Consider the following 23,010-nt stretch of genomic DNA (forward strand, 5'->3'; position numbering starts at 1 on the left):
GAGTTGTCAAAGCACACCACCGAGTCGCAAAGTCCAGCCTTATTTTGAGTAGGATCGCTGCGCGTACAGAGAAAGCGAGAAGGAATCTCGCTTTTAAAGTCTTTCGCAAACGTCGGACGCGCCGGCTTCAGTCCGCCCTCACCTAACATGGGGCCTGGGGGCTTGGCGCATGCTCCCTGGCGGCTTGGCGCCGCGCACCGCCGCTCGGGGGCGCGCACGTCCGGCGCTGCCGTTGGCCGACTTCCGGCGCTGGCGGAGCTGGATTTCCGCGGGAGCTGGCCGGCTGGTGAGGGTGGCAGGGCGCGTGCGGTGGGGCGGGAAGAGGCAGGTGGGAACTGGGCTTCCGGGCAGAGGGGTCGGGTCAGCATGGGGTGTGTGACGGTGCCGGGCTGGGCGTGGGGACCTGGGCCGCCGCTCGGAGCCGCGGTGGGAAGCGCAGTAAGGACCCGCTCTTGGAACCTGTGCCCGGGAGGGGCCCGCGCTGGAGCTGCCCGGGGTCGCATTCATCCCCCAGCTGGTGGGACTCCAGCTCCCAGGGCGGGGGCCTTAGGAGGGCTGCTGCGTATGAAGTGCCGGGAACCCTTCTCTGCACGCTGCTGCCTCCTGTCCTTCTTTTTTCTTTTCTGAATCTGTCATTCATCTATGAAACGTAGGACCCGTTCAAGCTGCTCGCTCCCCACCTCTCCCCTCTCCCACCCTCCCTCACCGGGATCGGCAGAACCTTCACGTGTGTATTGAGCTTTAACAACTGAGATCTGGACGCAGGCTGATATGGGGGGCTGGGCGGAGTTCTCCCCTGCTGCTTGGAGAAACTGAATTAGGGAGCTTTATTTTAAGAATCTTTAAAAATTATCTATCTATATATCTGTCTAATCTAATCTGTCTATCGCTGCCCCCACCGTGGGCCTGGAGCTCACAGCTCCGAGATCAGGAGTTGTACCTGCGCTCTTGTGACTAGAACCAGCTCGGTGCCCTGAATTAGGTTTAAAGGTCTCCCAGAAGGAACTATCTTAGTCGTCTGGACCCAGCTTTAGATGGGCATCGTCAGTGAGGAAGAACTCAGTGTTAAACAAAGCAGTTTATTTTATTCTTGGACCTATTTTATTGAGAGTGAAGTTTTTTGGGCAGAAAGATGCAATCAGTTTCCATACGATGCCTAACTCATGGCCCAAATGCTCCATAGATTAAGCGTGGAGTGGGAAGTTCATGCCCTCTCTCACGTATGCGTTTCTTCAGGAGCATTCATTGAGTATAGCATAGGCAGATCTTGCCAAGTACTAGGGGTGCTGGTTGGAAAAGTCCTTTCCCACAGAAAGCACATAGTTTTGGGGGAAGGAGATAGACAAGGGTGTGAGAAAAGCAATAAATACTGTAAAAGAGGTTTGCTAACAGGATCTATAAGAACATAAAAGATATCCTTCAGCTTAAGTTAGTGTTGCCCTTAAATTGTGATAGCTGAGGGGCACCTGGGTGGCTCAGTGGTTGAGCGTCTGCCTTCGGCTCAGATTGTGATTCTGGGGTCCTGGGATTGAATCCTGCATTGTGCTCTCCACAGGAAGCTTCTCCCTCTGCCTATGTCTGCCTCTCTGTGTCTCTCATTAATAAATAAATAAAATCTTAAAAAAACAAATTATGATAGCTGGAATTGAAGCCAAGAGTCAAGAAGTAACAACATAGAGTATAGTAAGAATCTCTTATTTTCAACACAAATTTTTTGTTAATGTAGCTTAACCTTTTTAAACAACCACACTTTCCTTTTGGATTGCTTTTGTTAACTGAGCTACCTGTTTATGGAAACAGTAGCAAATATTATTGATCTAATAAATTGCTATCTAATGACATTGATGCTATTTTTATCTTATTTTTAAAAACAATTTAAAATAGATAGTATTTATTTGATAGAGTGCTCGTGCTCTAGAGAATATAAGCCAGGGGAGGGGCAGAAGCAGAGGGAGAAACAGACTTCCCCCTGAGCAGGACCCTGGGATTATGACCTGAGCTGAAGGCAGACACTTGACTGAGCCACCCGGACGCCCCCCCTATTTCATTTTGTAGCTGAGAAAAGTGAAGTTCAGGGTACGTAACTTACGCAGGGTCACAAAGCTGGAGAGAAGCTAACTTGGGAAACGAATCAGAAAGTTTGACTCCACAGTTTACTGTTGGCATCATGCTTTTCTACTTCCCTGTTGGTAGTAATGATAACTAACATTTACCAATCATATTTAATTCTTATAACAACTCTTTATGAGGTAAGCACAGTTAGTATCCTTTCAAGTGGAGGAAACTCAAGATCAGAGAGGTTAAGCCACTCAGCCAAGATACTGTACCAACCAGATAGTGGACTTAGGGTTTGGGTGTGACACTAACCACTTTCTCTCACCTCCCACCTAATGGGAGATGGGAGGTTGTGTATTTGGTGTAAAGTACTGTGCCCATGACTGAACATGAGTAAGTGGAAAGATACTTGAAGAAATGCTGTTAATCTGAATGAACATGAGGGTGATGAGAACTTGCTTTTCTCCCTTCAGGATGGAACAGGAGTGGGACTTGTATGCAAGCGAAAGGCAGATGCTCAACCATTGAGCCACCAGGCGTCCCAAGAGTGGGACTTGTACAATGTTGCCCTGTAAGAAGAGGAGGACCACAGTGACAGAGTCCTCACAGGACCAGGGCAACCAGGAGGAAGAAGACCTTGACCTGGAGTCAGCTATTAAGCCATCGTCTGACCAGGTGAAGGACTTGGAGTCAGCATCACTCTCTGGGGGTCCAAGCCATGGCAGAGTGGCTGGCCTCCAGGTTGAGTCATTACAGGATGCCAGCAATCAGCTTTGTGTGGAGGATCCTTCTTTGAGCTCTTTAAGCTCTAGGATACTCACCCAGGACACGAGTGCACCAGTTCTAGAAGCTGTTGATGCGGCCATCTCTCAGGGAATCACCCTCCCTTCCTTGGAATCTTCCCAGCTCCTTCATGCACACGTCGGTAAAGGGAAAGTCCAGGCCCCTGGTGCAAGGAGAGGGAAGAAGATTATGCTGAGGCCTGGACCTGTTTCTCAAGAAAACAGAGGTGATCATCCTATTACAAAGGAGCCTTTTTCAGGAGAGCCTGGTGAAGAAGTCAAGGAAGAAGGAGGTATGATACAAAGGGTTGTTAGGCCATGTTTTCCTTGGTGTATCAGTTTGCCACTGCACTCTTTGCAGTTCCTTTATTTATTTATTCATTCATTCATTCATTCATTCATTCATTCATTCAAAGATCTTATTTATTCATGAAAGAGAGAGAGAAGCAGAGACATAGGCAGGGGGAGAAGCAGGCTCCTACAGGGAGCCCCATGTGGGACTCGATTCCAGGACCCTGGAATCACGCACTGAACTGCTGAGCCACCCAGGTGTCCCCTCTGCAGTTCTTTTACAAAGCAGTATCTCTGAAAGGGGGATACTGATTCAGTATGGAATCAGAAATGCAGGGACATCCATGTGACTCAGTGGTTGAGCTCCTGCCTTTAGCCCAGGGCGTGATCCTGGGGTCCCAGGATTGAGTCCCACATGGAGCTCCCTGCATGGAGCCTGCTTCTCTCTCTGCCTATGTCTCTGCCTTTCTCTCTGTCTTTGTCTTTCATGAACAAATAAAATCTTAAAAAAATGCAGTTCTGACCCTTAGGACTTTACAATTGAGTGGAGACTTCTCCCTCCCATTCTTGAGATTCTCTTCTGTATCCTTTTCTCTCCTCCCTTCATGTCAGGAGGGGAACTCTATGGCGTTTTGTGATTTGGTGGGGATCCATGAAATGGGGCTTGTGGAGGAGGGGCAGCAGTGTAGAGGGACAGACTGCTGCCTGGGACATTGGGTGGGACTCTACAGAGACACCATAACCCTTAGGACTGGAGGGCTGGGTGGTAGTTTGACACTTGGGTATGGGAGGCCAAGAGGAGCAGGCACAGAGGCAGAAGAGGATAGTGACAGGTTGGAGGAAGTGAGAGATGACTTCAGAGTGGTAAGTTATGTTTAGATTGCAAAGGGCTTTGTTTTTCATGGTCAAGTGTTTGAGCTTTTCCCATAGGTGATAACCAACTAATAAATAAAAGAAGCAAAAGGCATAGATCTCACCTCAGCAAGCTTGTAGTCTAGTTGGGAAGACAAGACATAAACACATAGTTCATTTGGAGCAGTTGGAGGTGATATGTAAGTGCGGGAGTTTGTGGTACAGGGAATTAGGAATTTTGAAATTGGGGTTTGATGGATTGGTAGGATTCCATAGACTGGGGAAGGAGTAGAAGTGGGGTGGCACATTCTGGAAACACATGGGCAAGCAGCAGGGCTTCCCGGGGTGAGTGCAGGTGCATACCACATGGGTCCTGGCCGTGCTGCCCCTGAGACCTGACAGTCAACAACCTTGACTGGGATGTTGGCAGCAAGGAGAGAAAAGAGGGTGTATCTTAGAGACATTCCGAGGGAAGGACTAATCTTGCTTGGAGACTGATGCCGTGTCAGATACCTGGCCTAGGAATGGTAAAGCACGCATTCGTAGCGCAGGCCTTGGAGGGGTTGAAAAGGGTGTGAGGTGTGAAGTGGGGGCCTTCACAGTAAAATCGAAGTCTGAGATCGAAGTTTGGTAGAGGTAGGAGTAGAGACGGTCAGAGTGTGCATTGTGCTGCTTCTTTGTAGAAAGGAACATGGAAAAAGTGGATGGCCTGAGGCTGAGGAAGAGATAGGGAGGGGAAAACAGAAGAGGTGACAGGAGAGGTCAAAGGAGGAGAGCTATGAAAACAAGGCACATCCCTTAAAAGTTCATGCCATGTTGGCAAATTGAATTGAAATAAAAAATTAAAAAAAAAATGTTTGTGCCAAAGGAGTGAGAAGGATGGTGGGGCCTGATGGGCTTGCAGGTTGGAGGTGCATGAGGGGGACAAGGAGATCAGATTGTGGCCCTTAGGAGCAAGGATGATGGCAGCGGGAGAATGGAAGTGGCCAGGGAGGGGATCCCTGGGTGGCTCAGTGGTTTAGCGCCTGCCTTTGGCCCAGGGCGCAATCCTGGAGTCCTGGGATCAAGTCCCATGTCAGGCTCCCTAGAGCAACAGCTCTAGGCTGCACTCCCCAACAGATGAGTGACCCTGAACCCCTAGTGAATCACCCATTCCTGCCCTGCTAGCACTGGAATCCGTGTCCCCTGCAGGTCCCCCACCTCCACGTCAAACACAAGGAGCTTGGAGAGGACATTTCGGTGAGCCAGCTGTCTCCCTGGCCACTTCCTTTTTTTTTTTTTAAGATTTATTTATTTATTTATTTATGATAGACAGAGAGAGAGAGAGAGGGGCAGAGACACAGGAGGAGGGAGAAGCAGGCTCCCTACCGGGAGCCCAATGTGGGATGCCATCCCAGGACTCCGGGATCATGACTTGAGCCAAAGGTAGACAGACACTCAACCACTGAGCCACTCAGGTGCCCCTAAAAGGGAAATCTTAAAAAAAAAAAAAAAAGAAAAAAAGTGTATTTTTTTGGTTGTTTTGCTTTCTTTTAAGTAACATGTAGTATTATGATTATGTAGAAAAGACCCCCCAAAAATCTGAGTTATTTTGAAATGTAGTAGTTTCCCCATATCCGTGGTTTTAATTATCTGAGGTCAGCCGTGGTCTGGAAGTGGGTGATCCTCCAGACTTCTCATTATAAGGATAGTAGTAGCCTAACACTGTGTCACTATGCCTTTATCACTCCCCTCACTTCACTTCCCCACATAGGCATTCCATCATCTCACATCCTCACAGGAAGGAGGGTGAGTACAGGATAGTAAGCTATTTAGAGAAAAAGAGACCACGTTTGTATAACTCTTGTTAGAGTATTATTATGATTGTTCTGTTTTATTATTTGTTAATCTTACTGCTTAACTTATAAATTAAACTATCATAAATATGTATAGGAAAAAAATACAGTATTATAGGGTTCAGTTCTATAGGAGGTTTCAGGCAACACTGGGACTTTTGGAACATATGTCCCGAGGGTAAGCAGAGGGCTACTATATCAGCATTTTGTTATAGTTGGTATATTGTGAGATCATGTTTCTAGACCGCAGGTGCTAGTGATTATTATATTTTTTAAAGATTTTATTTATGAGAGAGAGAGAGAGAGAAAGAATAGATAGGGAGGGGAAGGGCAGAGGGAGAAGCAGACTCCTTGCTAAGCAGGGAGCCCAACACGGAACTTGATCCCAGAACTCTGGGATCATGATGCAAGCGGAAGGCAGATGCTTCACCGACTGAACCACCCAGGTGCCCCAGGTGCTGGTGATTAAACCTTCCTTGTGTTGGTGTGTATTTCCCCCTTCCCTCTTTTTTTTTTTTCCAGAATTTTAATTGTTCTTTGAGATTGATTCACATATCCTAATTCCTACTTATACTTTTTTTTTCTTTACCTTCTAAAATGATTAACTTAGGCAGATTTTGGCTTATAATTAGTTGACTTGTACAGTTCTCAGCTGATTATTTTCATATTATTAATTCACAGTTTTTAAGCTGGCAGTAAACAAGTTATAGATGTGCGCTGTGTAAGGCTTTCCCTTTTCTGTCCCTCTTACCCTTCTCAGCTTCCCTTTCTAGGGGGTTTGAGCATCTAGCACAGAGATAGAGGAAAAGAAGAGTGGGGTTCCTGCAGGGTTCTCTGAGATGGGAAATTGAGAAGCAATATGATGTGGTCATAGAAAAGGGAACATTTTTGGGGCACCTGGCTGGTTCAGTCAGAAGAGGATGTGACTCTTGATCTCAGAGTTGTGAGTTTGAGCCCCACATTGGGTGTAGAGATTACTTAAATATATAAAACTTAAAAAAAAAAAAAGGACATTTTCTCTATGGCTGGTAAGCTGTAGGGACAGTGTTAGAGGAATTCCAAATGCGTTTTAGGTGGTAGAAGTATCATTGATGGAAACTACATTATAAAGTGAACTTCTGATATGTTTGATTAAAAAGTCTTTTATGTTGGTTCAATTGTGAAAATGTCAGCATTGTTAATTCTAAAACTTGCTCAAGATTGTTGATTAAAAGAGAACACCGTGCTGTTTATTGAAGTTCTCTTTTCTAAGACATTTGGCTGAGAGCAACCTTGGATTTGATGGATTTGGTATTGGACTCTTTGTCTAGTCCCTATGAAAGCCAAAGCCCTGGGATGTTTTGACATTATGGAGTGATCATGGGTTCTGGAAGTGAAGGATAGAAGATTGAGAGTAAATGCAATTAAGGATTAATTCATGCTTTATTTAAAATTAAAGCTTTTCTTTTTCTTTGTTGGAGGAGAGGATGGTCTGTTTGTTTGTTTGTTATTTATTTATTTATTTATTTATTTATTTAGATTTTATTTATTTATTTATGAGAGACAGAGAGAGACACACACACACAGGCAGAGGGAGAAGCAGGCTCCATGCAGGGAGCCTGACATGGGACTTGATCCCGGGTCTCTGATCCGGGGTCTCCAGGATGATGCCCTGGGCTGAAGGTGGCGCTAAACCACTGAGCCACCTGGGCTGCCCTGGATGGTCCAATTTAAAACCATGTTTACCGAGACCTGGCGGAGTCGCCAAAAACAAAACAAAAAATAAAACCATGTTTACACCACTTGGAAGTGCCAACGTCGATGAGATATCAGGTCACAGGATGAAGGCTGCTTTGTGTGGAGCTCAGTGATAACTTGATCTCTTTTTGAAAATGTTCTGAATGTGTAATACACAAACATGGAAACAATTCATAAATGCTGACAGTCCACAGTGAAAAGTTAGGTGCCCTTTCCCTCTGTCCCCTTCCCCCAGGTTCTTATCTCAGGAGTAAGTAGTCACTGGTTAGCACTCCCTGTGTGTCTTCTGTGGCTGTTCTGTCTGCATGACAACCTGTCATGTTTATTGTTTACTTTTGCTACAGCACGAGTGCTTATTTGCTTTGTAAATATTCCGTCTTCCCCAGAAGAAAGGTAGCACTCATGAGGAGTTGAGGTAAAGGAGAAGGTTGTCTTTTTTTTTTTTTTTAAGATTTATTAATTTATTCATGAGAGACCGAGAGAGAGAGAGAGAGACATAGGCAGAGGGAGAAGCAGGCTCTCCATAGGAGCCCCATGGGGGACTTGATCCCAGACCCCAGGATCACAACCTGAGTCTAAGGCAGCCGCTCAACCGCTGAGCCACCCAGGCATCCCAAGGGGAAGGTTGTCATTGATAATTTTATGGTGACTTTTACTCCAATTTCTGCATAATTTAGAGTCAGAAAGTTCAGGACATTGATAATGGATTAAATGTGGTGTTAATGATTATCCTTATAAAATGTACCTTTGTCATCAGGAATATAACAGCCCCCACCCTACAATTATGGTTTTGATTTCTCCAAAGGAAAAAGAAATGTATAACTCAAAGCATATTTTAAGTAGAAAGACCTTGGGGTGCCTGGCTGGCTGTAACTCCTAATCTCAGGGTCATGAGTTCAAGCCCCACGATGAGCTTGGAGCCTACTTAAAATTAAAAGGAAAAAAAAATAAAAGAAATATGTTGTAGTCATTATGTGGTTCACCTCCCTGACATAACAGGTGAGCTTGGATCTGAGCTTTTATTTCTTAGGACCCTATCTTTAAAAGGGAGAGGAGAATGCCTATATAGTGTATGTATCATTAGTGAAGTTACCCAGCTATAAATGACTTTACAACAAAATGCTGATTTCTACAACTTAGTATGATGGATAATGGGCAAAGTATAGAGCAATACTTGTGATTTTTCCAGGAAAACCTCAGTTGCATTCTGGAGGGGCGATGCCTTTGCTGCCATTAGGCAGCCACTCTGCAAAACCAGGAGCCCAGCCTGGGAAGTCCCCTCAGCCAGATGTATGTGCCTGTCCTCAAGAAAAGCCACTTGGGACTCTGGCTTCGCAAGCTGAGGATGAGACAGAGGATGGTGGACTCTTCATTCCGATGGGTAGGCTTTCTTTTTCTTCTTTTGTAATTAAACTCCAAAAAAGTCTTTATTGAAGCATAATATAAAGTATAATATGCAGAAAGCTCCATGTATCGTAAGATATCCTGAATTTTTGGAGACAAATAACTCATGCAGCCAGGAACCATATCAACAGAGCACTACCTGTACCCTTTCAGTTATTACCAGCATCTCACCTGTTGGGGACTGTTAATTCTGACTTCTGGCAGAACAATTTGGTTCACCTGTTTTGTACTATGAGTAGAATCCTATGTTTTTATGAGTGCATTTTGGCCCATGTTGTTGCATGTACTTGTAGATTGTTCATTTTCATTGCTGTGTAGTATTGTTTGAGTATTCTAGATTTTCTGTATCCATTCAACTCTTAATGGGCGTTAGGATAGTTTCTGGTTGCAGGCTACTCTGAATGGTGCTGTTGTAAACATTCTACTACAGATCTTTGTGTGAACATCTCCATTTGATTTTTGTTGGGTGGAATTGCTGGGTCACAGGATTAGGCCTCTGAAATTTTTTTGAAATACTGTATTTTTTGTGAATTATAACACATATAGACAAGTGAATAAGGACTTTATTCAGCTTAACAGTTTTATAGTGAGCACCTGTGATTTCTTTTCTTGTTTTTTAAATATTATTTATTTTATAGTGGGAAGAGAGATAGTGTGCATGAGTGAGGTGTGGGGCCACGGGAGAAGCAGACTCCCTCCCGAGCAGGGAGTCCAACATGGGGCTTAATGGTAGGATCCCAGGGCCATGAGCTGAGCTCAAGGCAAATGCTTAACCAACTGAGCCACCCAGGTGCCCCTTGTGAATTCTTTTTCTTATTGCAAATACTAATGATGATCGTGAACATCGCACCCTACCTTATTTGGGGGAAGGTAGTCCATATTCCTGTTTGGGGGCTTTGTTTTGTTTTTGGAAGTGGGGAGGGGCAGAGGGAGTGGGAGGACCTCAAGCACACTCCCTGTTGAGCACAGATCCTACGCAGAACTCAGTCTTATGACCGTGAGATCACAACCTGAGCTAAAATCAAGAGTTGGACGCTTAACTGAGCCAGCCGGGTGTCCCCGTATTCCTCATTTATGCATGAGAGAGTTGTAGACTTCTTGTGGATACAGTATTTTTTTTTTTTAATTTTTTAAAATTTTCATTTATTTGTTTGACAGAAAGAGAGCAGGGGACAGAGAGAGGGAGATGCAGGCTCCCTGCTCAGCATGGGACTCGATCATGACCTCAGCTGAAGGTAGATGCTTAACTGACTGAGCCACCCAGGCACACTGACTTTTTATAGATATATTGTATCTGATTAGGGAGATTCTTTTCCTAATTTTATGAGAGTTTTATCATATTGAATTGTGTCAGTGCTTTTCTGTATTAAGATGATCATACGGTTTTTCTTCTTTATTCTTTTTTTTTTTTCTTTAAGATTTATTTATTTATGGGATCCCCGGGTGGCACAGCGGTTTGGCGCCTGCCTTTGGCCCAGGGCGCGATCCTGGAGACCCGGGATCGAATCCCACGTCAGGGTCCTGGTGCATGGAGCCTGCTTCTCCCTCTGCCTGTGTCTCTGCCTCTCTCTCTCTCTCTGTGTGACTATCATAAAAAAAAAAAAAAAAAAAAAAAAGATTTATTTATTTATTTATGATAGACATAGAGAGAGAGAGAGGCAGAGACACAGGAGGAGGGAGAAGCAGGCTCCATGCCAGGAGCCCGACGCGGGACTCGATCCCGGGACTCCAGGATCGGGCCCTGGGCCAAAGGCAGGCGCTAAACCCCTGAGCCACCCAGGGATCCCCTTCTTCTTTATTCTATTAATGTGGAGATTAATGTTGATTCTTACTGTTGGATTTATTGAGATATAATTTGCATACAATAAAATTTATCCAATGAGTTTGAAACATGTGCATAATTATGTAACTGCCAACACCATCAGCATGTGGGGCATTTCCCTAACTCTGAAAGCTCTCTCATCCCTGTTGCAGGCCTTCATTCACAGCCCAGTCTTAGCTGCCCGCTTGTATCCTTGCAGTTCTGTGTTTCCTGCAGTATTATGCTTCTGTGGTATGGATCCTGTCACATCTGGTATCTTCTGCCTAGTACAATGCTTCTGAGATTCGTTCATGTTTGTTCTTTTCATTGCTGAGTAGTATTCTATCCCATAGATGTACCACAATTAATTTGTTCACTAGTTGATGGACATTTGGGTGGTTCCCAGCTTTTGCCTGAAGCTGCTATAAACATTCAGATATAGGTCTTTGATAGACATAAGTTTTTATTTTTCTTGGGTAAATCACTAGAAGTAATGTTTCTGGGGCCTATGGTATTATATATGTTTAACTTTATAAGAAATTGCTGACCTATTTTCCAAAGTGGCTGTATCATTTTACACTCCCACCACGTGTGAGATTTACAAATGAGCTACATTCTTGCCAGGATCTATCAGACTTTTAAATTGTATCCATTCTAGGAGGTGTATTTCCTTGTGGTTTTAACTTGCTTTCCCTAAGGAATAATTATGTAGAGCATATTTTCATGTGTTTATTGGCCGTTTATAGATCTTTTTTGATGAAATGTTTGTTCATTGTTCTGTTGTATGCATTTATTCCTTTTGTAATTGGTACATGTCTTGCAAGAGATACTTTTTTTTTTTTTTTAAGATTTTATTTATTTATTTTAGAGAGGTAGAGAGAAAGAATCCCAGGCATACGCCCAGCTGAGCACAGAGCCAGATGCAGAGCACTATCCCAAGACCCTCTTTCCCAAGACCCCTAAAATCAAGAATCAGATGCTTAACCAATTGGGACATCCAGGCACTCCTTGCAGAAGATACTTTAAAACTAGGCATATATCCTGTTTCTCCTCAAACTTTTGCTCACTTATTTTATTTTACTTTTTTTTGCCCACTAATTTTAGCATCCATTGGTAGATTGCCTGTAACAATTATTACTGTGTTGTTCATATGGTAATTCTTTTCTTTTTTCTTTTCTTATCTTTTCTTTTCTTCTTTTTTCTTTCTTTTCTTGCTTCTTTCAGATTTTATTGATTCATGAGAGACACACAGAGAGAGGCACAGACATAGGTAGAGGGAGAAGCAGGCTCCCGGTGGGGAGCACGATGTGGGACTCGATCAAGTCCTGAGCCAAAGGCAGACGCTCAACTGCTGAGCCACCCAGGCGCCCTAATTGGGATTTTCTATAAAGAAGAGCTGTCCCTTTTCCCTCCTTTTATTTATTTATTCATTTTTATGTGAGTATGGACTCATGGATATTTACTATTTGAGTTACAATGTGATATTGTTATATTTTGCTCAGAATGTTTTAGTGTTGGCTGTGGGAAGATACTTCAAGTTTCACTTTTATGGAGTATGGTTTTGGTATCATTTCAAGGAACACTGCCTAATCCTGAGTTGCTTGGCTGGCTCATTTGGTGGAGCCTGTGACTCTTGATCTTGGGGTTATGACTTGGGGTTATGAGCCCCACGTTGGGTGTCGAGTTTACTTTTGAAAAAAAAAAAAGAAACTCTGCCCAATCCAAGGTCACAAAGTTTCTTTCTTTTTTTTTTAAGATTTTTATTTTTTTATTCATGAGAGACACAGAGAGGGGCAGAGACATAGGCAGAGGGAGGAGAAGCAGGCTCTACGCAGAGCCCCATGTGGGACTCAATCCCGGAACTCCGGGATCACATCCTGAGCTGAAGGCAGACGCTCAACCTCTGAGCCACACAGGAGTCCCTGGTCACAAAGTTTCTTTTGTGCAAGTTACATATTCCATTTAGATATATGATCAATTTTGATTGATTTATTTATTTTTAAAATATTTTATTTATTCATGACGGGGTGCAGAGACACAGGCAGAGGGAGAAGCAGGCTCCATGCGGGGAGCCTGACATGGGACTGGATCCCAGGTCTCCAGGATCACACCCTGGGCTGAAGGTGGTGCTAAACCGCTGAGCCACCTGGGCTGCCCTCCATTTTGATTTAATTTTTTGTATCCTGTGTGAGACATATTTGAGATTCTTTTTTGCATGTGGATGTTTTTTTCAGCCCTTTTTTTGGAAAAGATTCCTTTCTCCATTAAATTACCTTTGTACCAGTGTGAAAAACTCGCTGGCCATATTAGTGTGGGTCTTTTCTGGAGTCGGTTCTGTCCATTGATCTGGGTCTGAACTTTTGCAGATACCAGGCAGGTTTAATCCTTTAATCCAGCTTCACAGTAAGTGTCAAGATCAGATAGTCTAGGGACCCCTGGGTGGCTCAGCCTTACTTTCTGTGTCTTTCATGAATAAATAAATAAAATCTTAAAAAAAAATCAACTAGTCTGAGTCTTTGCCTTTGTCCTTTTTTAAAATTAAATTTTTCTTAAAATAATTTATTTATTCATGAGAGACAGAGAGAGAGAGAGAGAGAGAGGCAGAGACATAGGCAGAGGGAGAAGCAGGCTCCCTGCGGGTACCTGATGCTGGACTCAATCCCAGGTTCCTGAAATCATGACCTGAGCCAAAGGCAGAAGCTCAAGCAATGAGCCACCCAGGCATCCCTATTGTTTTTTTTTTTTTTTTTTTAAGAGGGAGAGCAGGGGAGGAGCAGAGGGAGAAGGAGAGAAGAATGACCCTGAGATCATGACCTGAGCCAGGCCCCTATTTCTTTCTTTTCTTTTTTTTTTTTTTAATTTTAATTTAAATTTTTTTTTTAAGATTTTATTTATTCATGAGAGACAGAGAGAGAGAGGCAGGCAGAGACATAGGCCGAGGGAGAAGCAGGCTCCATGCAGGGAGTCTGACTTGGGACTTCATCCCGGGTCCCCAGGATCAGGCCCTGGGCTGAAGGTGGCACCAAACCGCTAAGCCACCCTGGCTGCCCCCCTATTTATTTCTAGTTTAATTCCACTGTGGTCGGGCAGCCCCAGTGGCGCAGCGGTTTAGCGCCGCCTGCAGCCCAGGGCGTGATCCTGGAGACCCTGGATCGAGTCCCACGTCAGGCTCCCTGCATGAAGCCTGCTTCTCCTGTGTCTCTGCCTCTCTCTCTCTCTCTCCCCGCATCTCTATGAATAAGTAAATAAAATCTTAAAAAATTCCACTATGGTCAGAGAGTATATTCTGTTTGATTCCTGACCTTTACAAATTGTGACTTGGTTAGCATATGGTCTGTTTCATGTGCCCTTAAAAAATAATGTATTTTGTAGGTGTTCTAAATATGTCATTCATTCATTCATTCATTCATTTATTTACTTTTTTTTTAAATTTATTTATTTATGATAGTCACAGAGAGAGAGAGAGAGAGAGAGGCAGAGACACAGGCAGAGGAAGAAGCAGGCTCCATGCACCGGGAGCCCGATGTGGGATTCGATCCCGGGTCTCCAGGATCGCGCCCTGGGCCAAAGGCAGGCGCCAAACCGCTGCACCACCCAGGGATCCCCATTTATTTACTTTTAAATATTTTATTTATTCATGAGAGAGAGAGAGAGGCAGAGACACAGGCAGAGGGAGAAGCAGGCTCTATGCTGGGAGCCCAACGTGGAACTTGATCCCGGGTCTTCAGGATCACGCCCTGGGCCGAAGGCGGCATTAAACCGCTGAGCCACCCGGGCTGCCCTAAATATGCCATTTAGATCAAGTATAATGTTCTTTATATGTTTGTAAGGTCAAGTTTGTTAATTATGTTGTTAAGATCTTTTATGTCTGTATTGATTTCTTGATCTACTGTTACATTTGTTACTGACATTTGTTGAAATATCCAGATTTGACTTTGGCTGTATCCTTTTTTTTTTTTTTTTTTTTATTTTCCTGTCAGCTTTTGTATATTTAAGTCTATTATCAGATGTATACAGATTTAGAATTGTTTTCTTATTTATTTATATATTTAACTTTTTTTTTTTTTTCCTTTTTTTGGTAGACTCCATGCCCAGCATGGAGCCCAGTGCAAGGCTTGAACTTATGACCCTGAGATCAAGACCTGGGCTGAAATGAAGAGTTGGATGCTTAACTAAGCCACCCAGAAGCCCCTATTTTCCTTTTGAATTGATTCACTTAGTATGAAATGTTTCTTTTTATCTTTATATTCTGGCCTAAGGTTTACTTTGTAACAGATATTTGTGTATACATGTTATAAATATTTATATTCTTTTGCTTTCAACTTTTTTTGTTTGTTTTTAAAATGTTTCTTTTATGGGACGTTTGGGTGGCTTAGTGATTAGCATCTGCCTTTGGCTCAGGGTGTGATCCCAGGGTCCTGGGATCGAATCCTGTATCAGACTTCCTAGGGGAAGCCTGCTTCTCCCTCTGCCTATGTGTTTGCTTCTCTCTGTGTCTCTCATGAATAAATAAATCTTTGAAAAAATAATAAAGTGAATAAAGAGTTTCTTATATAATAGCATACTTTAAAAAAAAAAAACTACTCTGAACGTATTTGCCTTTTTTTTTTTTTTTAAGATTTTATTTATTTGAGATAGAGTGGCAGAGAGCATGAGCAGGGGGCAGAGGGAGAGGGAGAAACAGACTTCCCACTGAGCACAGAGCCCGATGTGGGGCTCAATCTCAGGACACCGAGATCATTACCTGAGCCAAAGGCAAACACTTAATCTGACTGAGCCACCCAGGTGCCCCACATCTTTGTCTTTTAATTAGAACATCTATTTCATTAATATTTATTTACTTATTTTAAAATATCTTATTTATTTATTTGAGTGAGACAGAGTGAGAAAGGGAGGGGGGAGCAATCTCCCCACTGATCAGGGAGCCTGATGAAGGGCTCTGTCTCAGGACCCCAAGATTATGACCTGAGCCAAAGTCAGGTGCTTAACTGACTGAGCCACCCAGGCACCTCAGTTTTTTATTTTTATTTAATGCAATTTCTGATATAATTGAGTTTTTTTATTTTCTTGTTTTTTTGTTTTGTTTTGTTTTTCCTTTCTTTCTTTTGATTAGGTACTTTTATTTTTCTTTTCTTTTCTTTTTTTTTTAATTTTTATTTATTTATGATAGTCACAGAGAGAGAGAGAGGCAGAGACATAGGCAGAGGGAGAAGCAGGCTCCATGCACCGGGAGCCCGACGTGGGATTCGATCCCCGGTCTCCAGGATCGCGCCCTGGGCCAAAGGCAGGCGCCAAACTGCTGCGCCACCCAGGGATCCCTATTTTTCTTTTCTATTACTCTTTAGTTATTTTTTTTTTTTACATGTTGCCATATAGATTAGCAATATGAAACTTTGTTTTGTTTTGCTTTTAAGCAGTCTAGGACTTGATATATTCTTGTTTATTTTTTAAAACTTTTTTTTTTTTTAAGTGAGCTCTGTACCTAGTGTGGGGTTTGAAATCACAACCCCAAAATCAAGAGTTACATGCTATACTGACTGAGCCACCCAGGTGCCCCTGTTAATTTTTTTTTTCCTTGTTAAATTTTTAATGACAGTTTAGCAGCAGTGGATTCCATGTCTTTGATGAAATTCTGTATCTTTTCCTTTTCCTTTTTTTTTTTTTTTAAGATTTTATTTATTCATGAGAGACACACAGAGTGAGGCAGAAACATAGGTAGAGGGAAAAGCAGGTTCCCTGCAGGGGGCCTGATGTGGGACTCGATTCTAGGATCTCAGGATCATGACCTGAGCCAAAGGCAGACACACTCAACCATTGAGCCATCCAGGCATCCCTCCTTTATTGTCTTGAATATATTGATCATAATTATTTTATTTTTATTTTTATTTTTTAATTTTTATTTATTTATGATAGTCACAGACAGAGAGAGGGAGGCAGAGACACAGGCAGAGGGAGAAGCAGGCTCCATGCACCAGGAGCCCGATGTGGGATTTGATCCCGGGTCTCCAGGATCGCGCCCTGGGCCAAAGGCAGGCGCCAAACCGCTGCGCCACCCAGGGACCCTGGTCATAATTATTTTAGAACCGTTTTTAAGTATCTGATTTAGGGATCCCTGGGTGGCGCAGCGGTTTGGCGCCTGCCTTTGGCCCAGGGCGCGATCCTGGAGACCCGGGATCAAATCCCACATCGGGCTCCTGGTGCATGGAGCCTGCTTCTCCCTCTGCCTGTGTCTCTGCCTCTCTCTCTCTGTGACTATCATAAAAAAAAAAAAAAAAAAAAAGTATCTGATTTAACTGTAGATTTCTTTTTATTGTCCTCTCCTGCCACTTCCCTGTCGTATTTTGGTTCTGTTTTTAGCATTGTTTAATTAATTAACTTATTTATTCATGACAGACACGCACACAGAGAGGCAGAGACACATGCAGAGGGAGGAACAGGCTCTATGCAGGGAGTCTGATGTGGGACTCGATCCTGGGTCTCCAGGATTACGCCATGGGCGGAAGGCAGGCACTTAAACAGCTGAGCCACTCAGGTTGCCCAAGCATTGTTTAATTTTTGATTGTCTGTTGGACATTGTGGATAGAAAATTCTGGGGGCTTTGGTATTGTTATCTTCCTCCAAGGAGGGTTATTTTATATTCTGGCAGGTAGATAATTTTGGAGGGTCACCTAAATTCTTCCAGGAGTTAGTTTTATGCTGCATTAAGTCTAGTATGTTTCCACTTACTACTTCCTCTTAGATTGTGGTCTGTATCCCTGGTGGGTGGCTCTTCTGAGATTTCAACAGTACTAAGAAAGCTGAAGCATTTCTGAAGACTCCTTTTCACAGTTTGAACTACAACCTTTCTCTCCAGGGCTAAGGAGTGAGAAACTTCTACCTTTGTTCTTTTGCCTCCTAGCCTGTCTCCTGCTGTGTTTCTTGGGGTCCATCCTGTGCATGCATAGCCTATGGGTCCACTAGGGTCTTCAGAGGAAATTGAAGAGAAACTTTTTTGGGGGGCTCAGTTTTCCTTTGTTTTCCTCTGTTGAGTTTTTCTTTTTTAAAGATTTATTTATTTATTTAGAAGTGAGAGTGTGTGCTCTTGAATATGAGTGGGGGCAGGGGAAGTGGCAGAGGGAGAGAATCTCAAGAAGACTCCTCGCCAAGCATGGAGCCAGCTGGGGGGCTTGATCCCACAACCCAGAGATCATGACCTGAGCTGAAATCAAGAGTTGGTTGCCTAACCTACTGAGCTACCCAGGCACTCCTCCTCTGTAGAGTGTTTTCCTTCGATCTCAGCTGCTTTGGCAGCCCCACATTTCTGGCTTCTTAACCTAGCATGACCACTGTTTTCAGCTTGGGTCCTCCTTCTGTGCTTCCCTTCTCTAAATGATTGCAACTATTTCAATCCTTTTCATGAGGGTTCTTCAGCATCTTCAGACTGCTGTATATATTTTATTCCACTTTTATGTACAGTTGACCCTTGAGCAGTGTGGGGATTGGGTTCTTGTACCCACATACAATTGAAGAACATCCACATATGACTTTTGACTCACCTAAAACATAGCCTACTGTTGACCAGAAGCTTTACCAATGACATAAATAGTTGGTGAACACATATTTTGTATATTATATATAGTATATGCTGTATCCTTACTGTAAAGTAAGCTGGAAAAAAAGAAAATGTTATGAAAATCATGGAAGAGAAAACACATTTACAGAACTGTACTTTATTTATTTATTTATTTATTTATTTATTTATTTATTTATTTATGAGAGACAGAGAGAGAGGGGCACAGACACAGGCAGAGGGAGAAGCAGGCTCCATGCAGGGAGCCCAATGTGGGACTTGTTCCCAGGTCTCCAGGATCACACCATGGGCTGAAGGTGGCGCTAAACCTCTGAGCTACCCGGGCTACCCTGTAGTGTATTTATTGAAAAAAAAAAAAAAAATCCACAAATAAGTGGATCTGCACAGTTCAAACCTATGTTGTCCAAGTGTATATAGTTTTACAGTTGTTTTTGGTAGGAAGGTTTCATCTGTTAAATACATTGTCGTGACCAGAACCAGAGATCCTAGGTGTGTTTTTTTGTTTTTGTTTTTGTTTTTTTTTTTTCCTAGGTGTGTTTTTGAAGGGCTATTAAGCAACTGTTTTCATATATCAGAGCAACATTGGTGATTCAGATATTGTAGAACCCACTGTTTTTACTTACTTTATCCACTTTACAGTAAATTTACGGTGCATTATATTTTTAGTTAATTGGTTACATCATTAAATCTGCTTTTCAGGGAATATGTCGTTTTTAGCCACCTTCTATCTTTTGCATGAAAGGAAAATTAGATTTTCTTCTGTATCTTTTCTGGCCTGATCTTTATAGAGTGGCTTCCTTTTATTAACGTCTAAATTTCAGCTGTTTACAATTCATAGAGTTGGTGGTATCCCAGTATTTTAAAAGATAAAGGATTAGTTCTAAAACAGTATAACAAGTAGTTGAATTATCAGTTCTTTTTTGGATTGTTTGTGTAATGTGTTGGAATTTGAATTTATTAGATTTTCTTTCAGACATATATTCCCTAATAAAAATTTAGCATTAAAACCAGAAATGGGGGAGCCCCAGTGGCGCAGTGGTTTAGTGCTGCGTGCGGCCTAGGGCATGATCCTGGAGACCCTGGATTGGGTCCCGCGTCGGGCTCTCTGCATGGTGCCTGCTTCTGCCTCTCTCTCTCTGTGTGTCTCTATGAATAAATAAATAAAAAAAAATAAAATAAAATAAATAAAATCAGAAATCGGGGCAGCCCTGGTGGTGCAGCAGTTTAGCGCCGCCTGCAGCCCGGGGTGTGATCCTGGCAACCTGGGATTGAGTCCCACGTCAGGCTCCCTGCATGGAGCCTGCTTCTCCCTCTGCCTGTGTCTCTAACTCTTCTCTCTCTCTCTGTGTGTGTCTCTATGAATAAATAAATAAGTAAAAAATCTTAAAAAAAAATCAGAGGAGAAATAGGTGTGATGTAATTTAGACACTGGGATGGTTTAACCCCACTTTGCATGTTTATAAGTATTCTAAATGGAATTATGCTAACTGTAATGGTTTTTTCACGGAAAATATTTATGTTTAAATTTTATGATAAGCTGGGGGCACCTGGGTGGCGCAGTGGTTGAGCATCTGCCTTTGGCTCAGGTCATGATCCTGGGGTCTTGGGATCAAGTTCTGCATCAGGCTCCCTACTGCAGAGAGCCTGCTTCTCCCTCTGCTTGTGTCTCTGCCTCTCTCTCTTTGTCCCATGAATAAATGAAATCTTTAAAAAAAAGTTATGATAAGCTTTTTTCATAAGTCACTTAAATAATTTTTATATTTCATCTTTTTTTTTTTAAAGATTTTATTTGTTCATGAAAGACACAGACAGGCAGAGACGCAGGCAGAGGGAGAAGCAGGCTCCATGCAGGAGCCAGATGCGGGACTTGATCTGGGGACTCCAGGACCATGACCTGAGTCAAAGTCAGACGCTAAACTGCTGAGCCACCCAAGCATCCCTATATTTCATCTTTTATAGTACTTTTAGTGGGGCTAAGTGTTTTTCAGTCTTGCTACTGAAAGTGTGGTCTGAGAACCAGTGCCAGTTTGAGAACTGGTTTGAAACAAAATAAGTTAAGGAAACCGAGAGTAAAAGCTTAGAAATTTTATAACTTTTGATATGATGGCTACATTCTTTTTTTTTTTTTTTTTTTTTTTTTAAGATTTATTTATTCATGAGAGACACAGAGAGGCAGAAACCTGGGCTCACTGCAGGGAGTCCGATGTGGGACTCGATCCCAGAACTCCGGGATCACACCCTGAGCCGGAGGCAGACACTCAACCGCTGGCATCCCTGATGGCTACATTCTTTTTTTTTTTTTTTTAAGATTTTATTTATTTATTCATGAGAGCCAGAAGAGAAAGAGGCAGAGACACAGGCAGAGGGAGAAGCAGGCTCCATGCAGGGAGCCTGACGTGGGACTTGTTCCCAGGTCTCCAGGATCACACCCTGGGCTGAAGGCAGTGATAAACTGCTGAGCCACCCGGGCTGCCCTGATGGCTACATTCTTTATTTTATTTTATAAAAATATTTGTCTGCAGTGGATTGGTCAAAAGCAAACTGGCTCTTTGTCAAAGTCAGTTTTAGAAGCTCTGTTTTATTTATTTATTTATTTTAAGGAATTTATTTATTCATGAGATACACAGAGAGAGGCAGAGACACCGGCAGAGGGAGAAGCAGGAGTCCCATTGTGGGACTCCATCCCGAAATTCCTTTCCGGGATCGTGCCCTGAGCTGAGGGTAGACACTCAACTGCTGAACCACCCAGGTATTCCCAAGATACTCTGTTTGAAAGAATAGTTTGATTCCTCATCAAATAACTGTGTAAAATTTTAGGAAGTTTAGCTGCTTTTTTTGTACACATCCTTCTTTGGCCTTCTTTTCTGTGAATTTTGGTTACACTTTATAAATCTAAATTTTATAAAGAATATTTAATTTTTTGGTCACGTCTTAGTTAACAAACTTTATTGTTTCTGATACAGTATTAACAGTTTGAACTTCCATCATCTCTTTAAAACTTTCCCCCCTAGATTAGTTTTACAGTTGACAGTGTTACTAATAACATGCTACGATATAGGTATAAAGCTGAATTAAAACCTCTCGGGCAGCCCAGGTGGCTCAGCGGTTTAGCACCGCCTTCGGCCCAGGGCGTCATCCTGGAGACCCGGGATCAAGTCCCCTGCTTTTCCCTCTGCCTGTGTCTGTGCACCCCGCCCCTGTGTGTCTCTCATGAATAAATAAATAAAATCTTAAAAAAAAAAAAAAATCTTCTCTGGTTTCAGAAATCCTTCTTCTGCCACCACCAGAGCATTTTTTCTGTGCAGCTCAGGGAAGATGAGGAGGGAAGGGTGTATGACAGAAGCCAAGCCCTGGCTGGATTGGTGTGCTTGAAAGAGGATGCAAGAGGGAAGGGAGGAGCAAAGAGAGAGGGGCTTGTTCTTCACTCCAGGAAGAGTGTGGGGAGAGAGCTATTTGAGAATTTATAGAGAACCATTGAGATGAGAAGAGAGACTTAGGGAAAAGATATATATACAAGCGTCTTTAGGTGGGTTTTGTTGTATATTCTGTGTAATTCCCCTTCTGCTGCTTTCTCAAAAAATAACCAAAAAAGTAGTAAAGAGCTTTATCATTCTTTAGGTACTTTGGGGAGTTTTTTTTTTTTTTTTTTTTGCAGGTATCTTGTGGGGTGCACTTTGAAGCAGTGCATCTGATTTAGGGGACAGGGTTCTAAGATGCGCATATTTGAATTCTGTCTTTTCCTTTTCTTCTTCAAGGTCATTATCAGAAAGTTTTCCGTATCATTAAGAGCTCTTGGTAGACACTTACTCTTTCCACCACTGTGTAAAAAGACTATTTATAAAGTTAAAAAAAAAAGTTTATAAAGTAAAAGTTTATTTAAGTAATTTCTTCACCTGATATGGAGCTTGAACTCACAGCCCTGAGATGAAGAGTCACATGCTTTATGATTGAACTGGCCAGATCCCCCTGAAAAGACCATTTCTAATTTAATGGCTCAGTGTATGAATAATCCGGTGTTCATTTTTACCATTCCTGTAATACTGGACACTTAGGAGTTTTCCATCTTTTTGCAAAAATAATTAATGTTGACATGAGTAATGTGATTATTTGTCTCTGCACGTCTAATTTTTTAAGAATAATTATTGGCTTGAAAGTCGTACATTTATCAAATTCTTCATGTGTGTTCACAAGTGCAGAAGCAATTGTTTATAAAGTCACTAATAACTTTTCACTGTGTAGATATTGCCACAATATGGCTTGAAGGTCACAAAATCTTTTTAGACAGAGAGAAGGTCATCATGATAATCCTCTCTAATCCTTGTTTTCAGAGGGTAGCAGGCAGAAAGCATCAGAGGGATGAGAACCTCATTTTGGTATCACATGATAATCTATTTCAAGACTTAACAGATTCGAAGAATCAAGAAGTTTTTCCCTTTGTCTGATTATATATATACTCTCTTCTGGTAGAGTAGAGATAACTTTGTTCCCCCTCCCCTTTTTTGATATGGTTCAGAGTGAATTTTTTATCCATTGCTCCTTGTTTTTCTCTTTTCTAGACTGAATAGAATAATAATGCCGAATTACATTGTATAATGTTTTATTGGCATAAAGCACATTTGGTGTATATTATTTCACTTCATCTACATGGCATACCTGATAGGCAGATACTTGTATTTGCAAAAG

General features: G+C 42.5%; 1 protein-coding gene across 1 annotated transcript in view; it reads left to right on the plus strand.

The window, feature by feature from the left end:
- Nucleotides 1-8,793: 8,793 nt before the first annotated feature.
- LOC112648919 (GON-4-like protein) overlaps nucleotides 8,794-23,010 on the plus strand; it is a 64,217-nt gene continuing 50,000 nt past the window's right edge. Inside the window, 2 exon segments of the mRNA XM_049112565.1 lie at nucleotides 8,794-8,933; nucleotides 10,115-10,191. Of these exon segments, the coding sequence (XP_048968522.1) occupies nucleotides 10,143-10,191 (49 nt within the window). The 5' untranslated portion in view covers nucleotides 8,794-8,933; nucleotides 10,115-10,142.

The sequence above is a fragment of the Canis lupus genome, chromosome 7 (genome assembly GCF_003254725.2).
Source record: "Canis lupus dingo isolate Sandy chromosome 7, ASM325472v2, whole genome shotgun sequence".
In the NCBI taxonomy this organism is placed as follows: domain Eukaryota; kingdom Metazoa; phylum Chordata; class Mammalia; order Carnivora; family Canidae; genus Canis; species Canis lupus.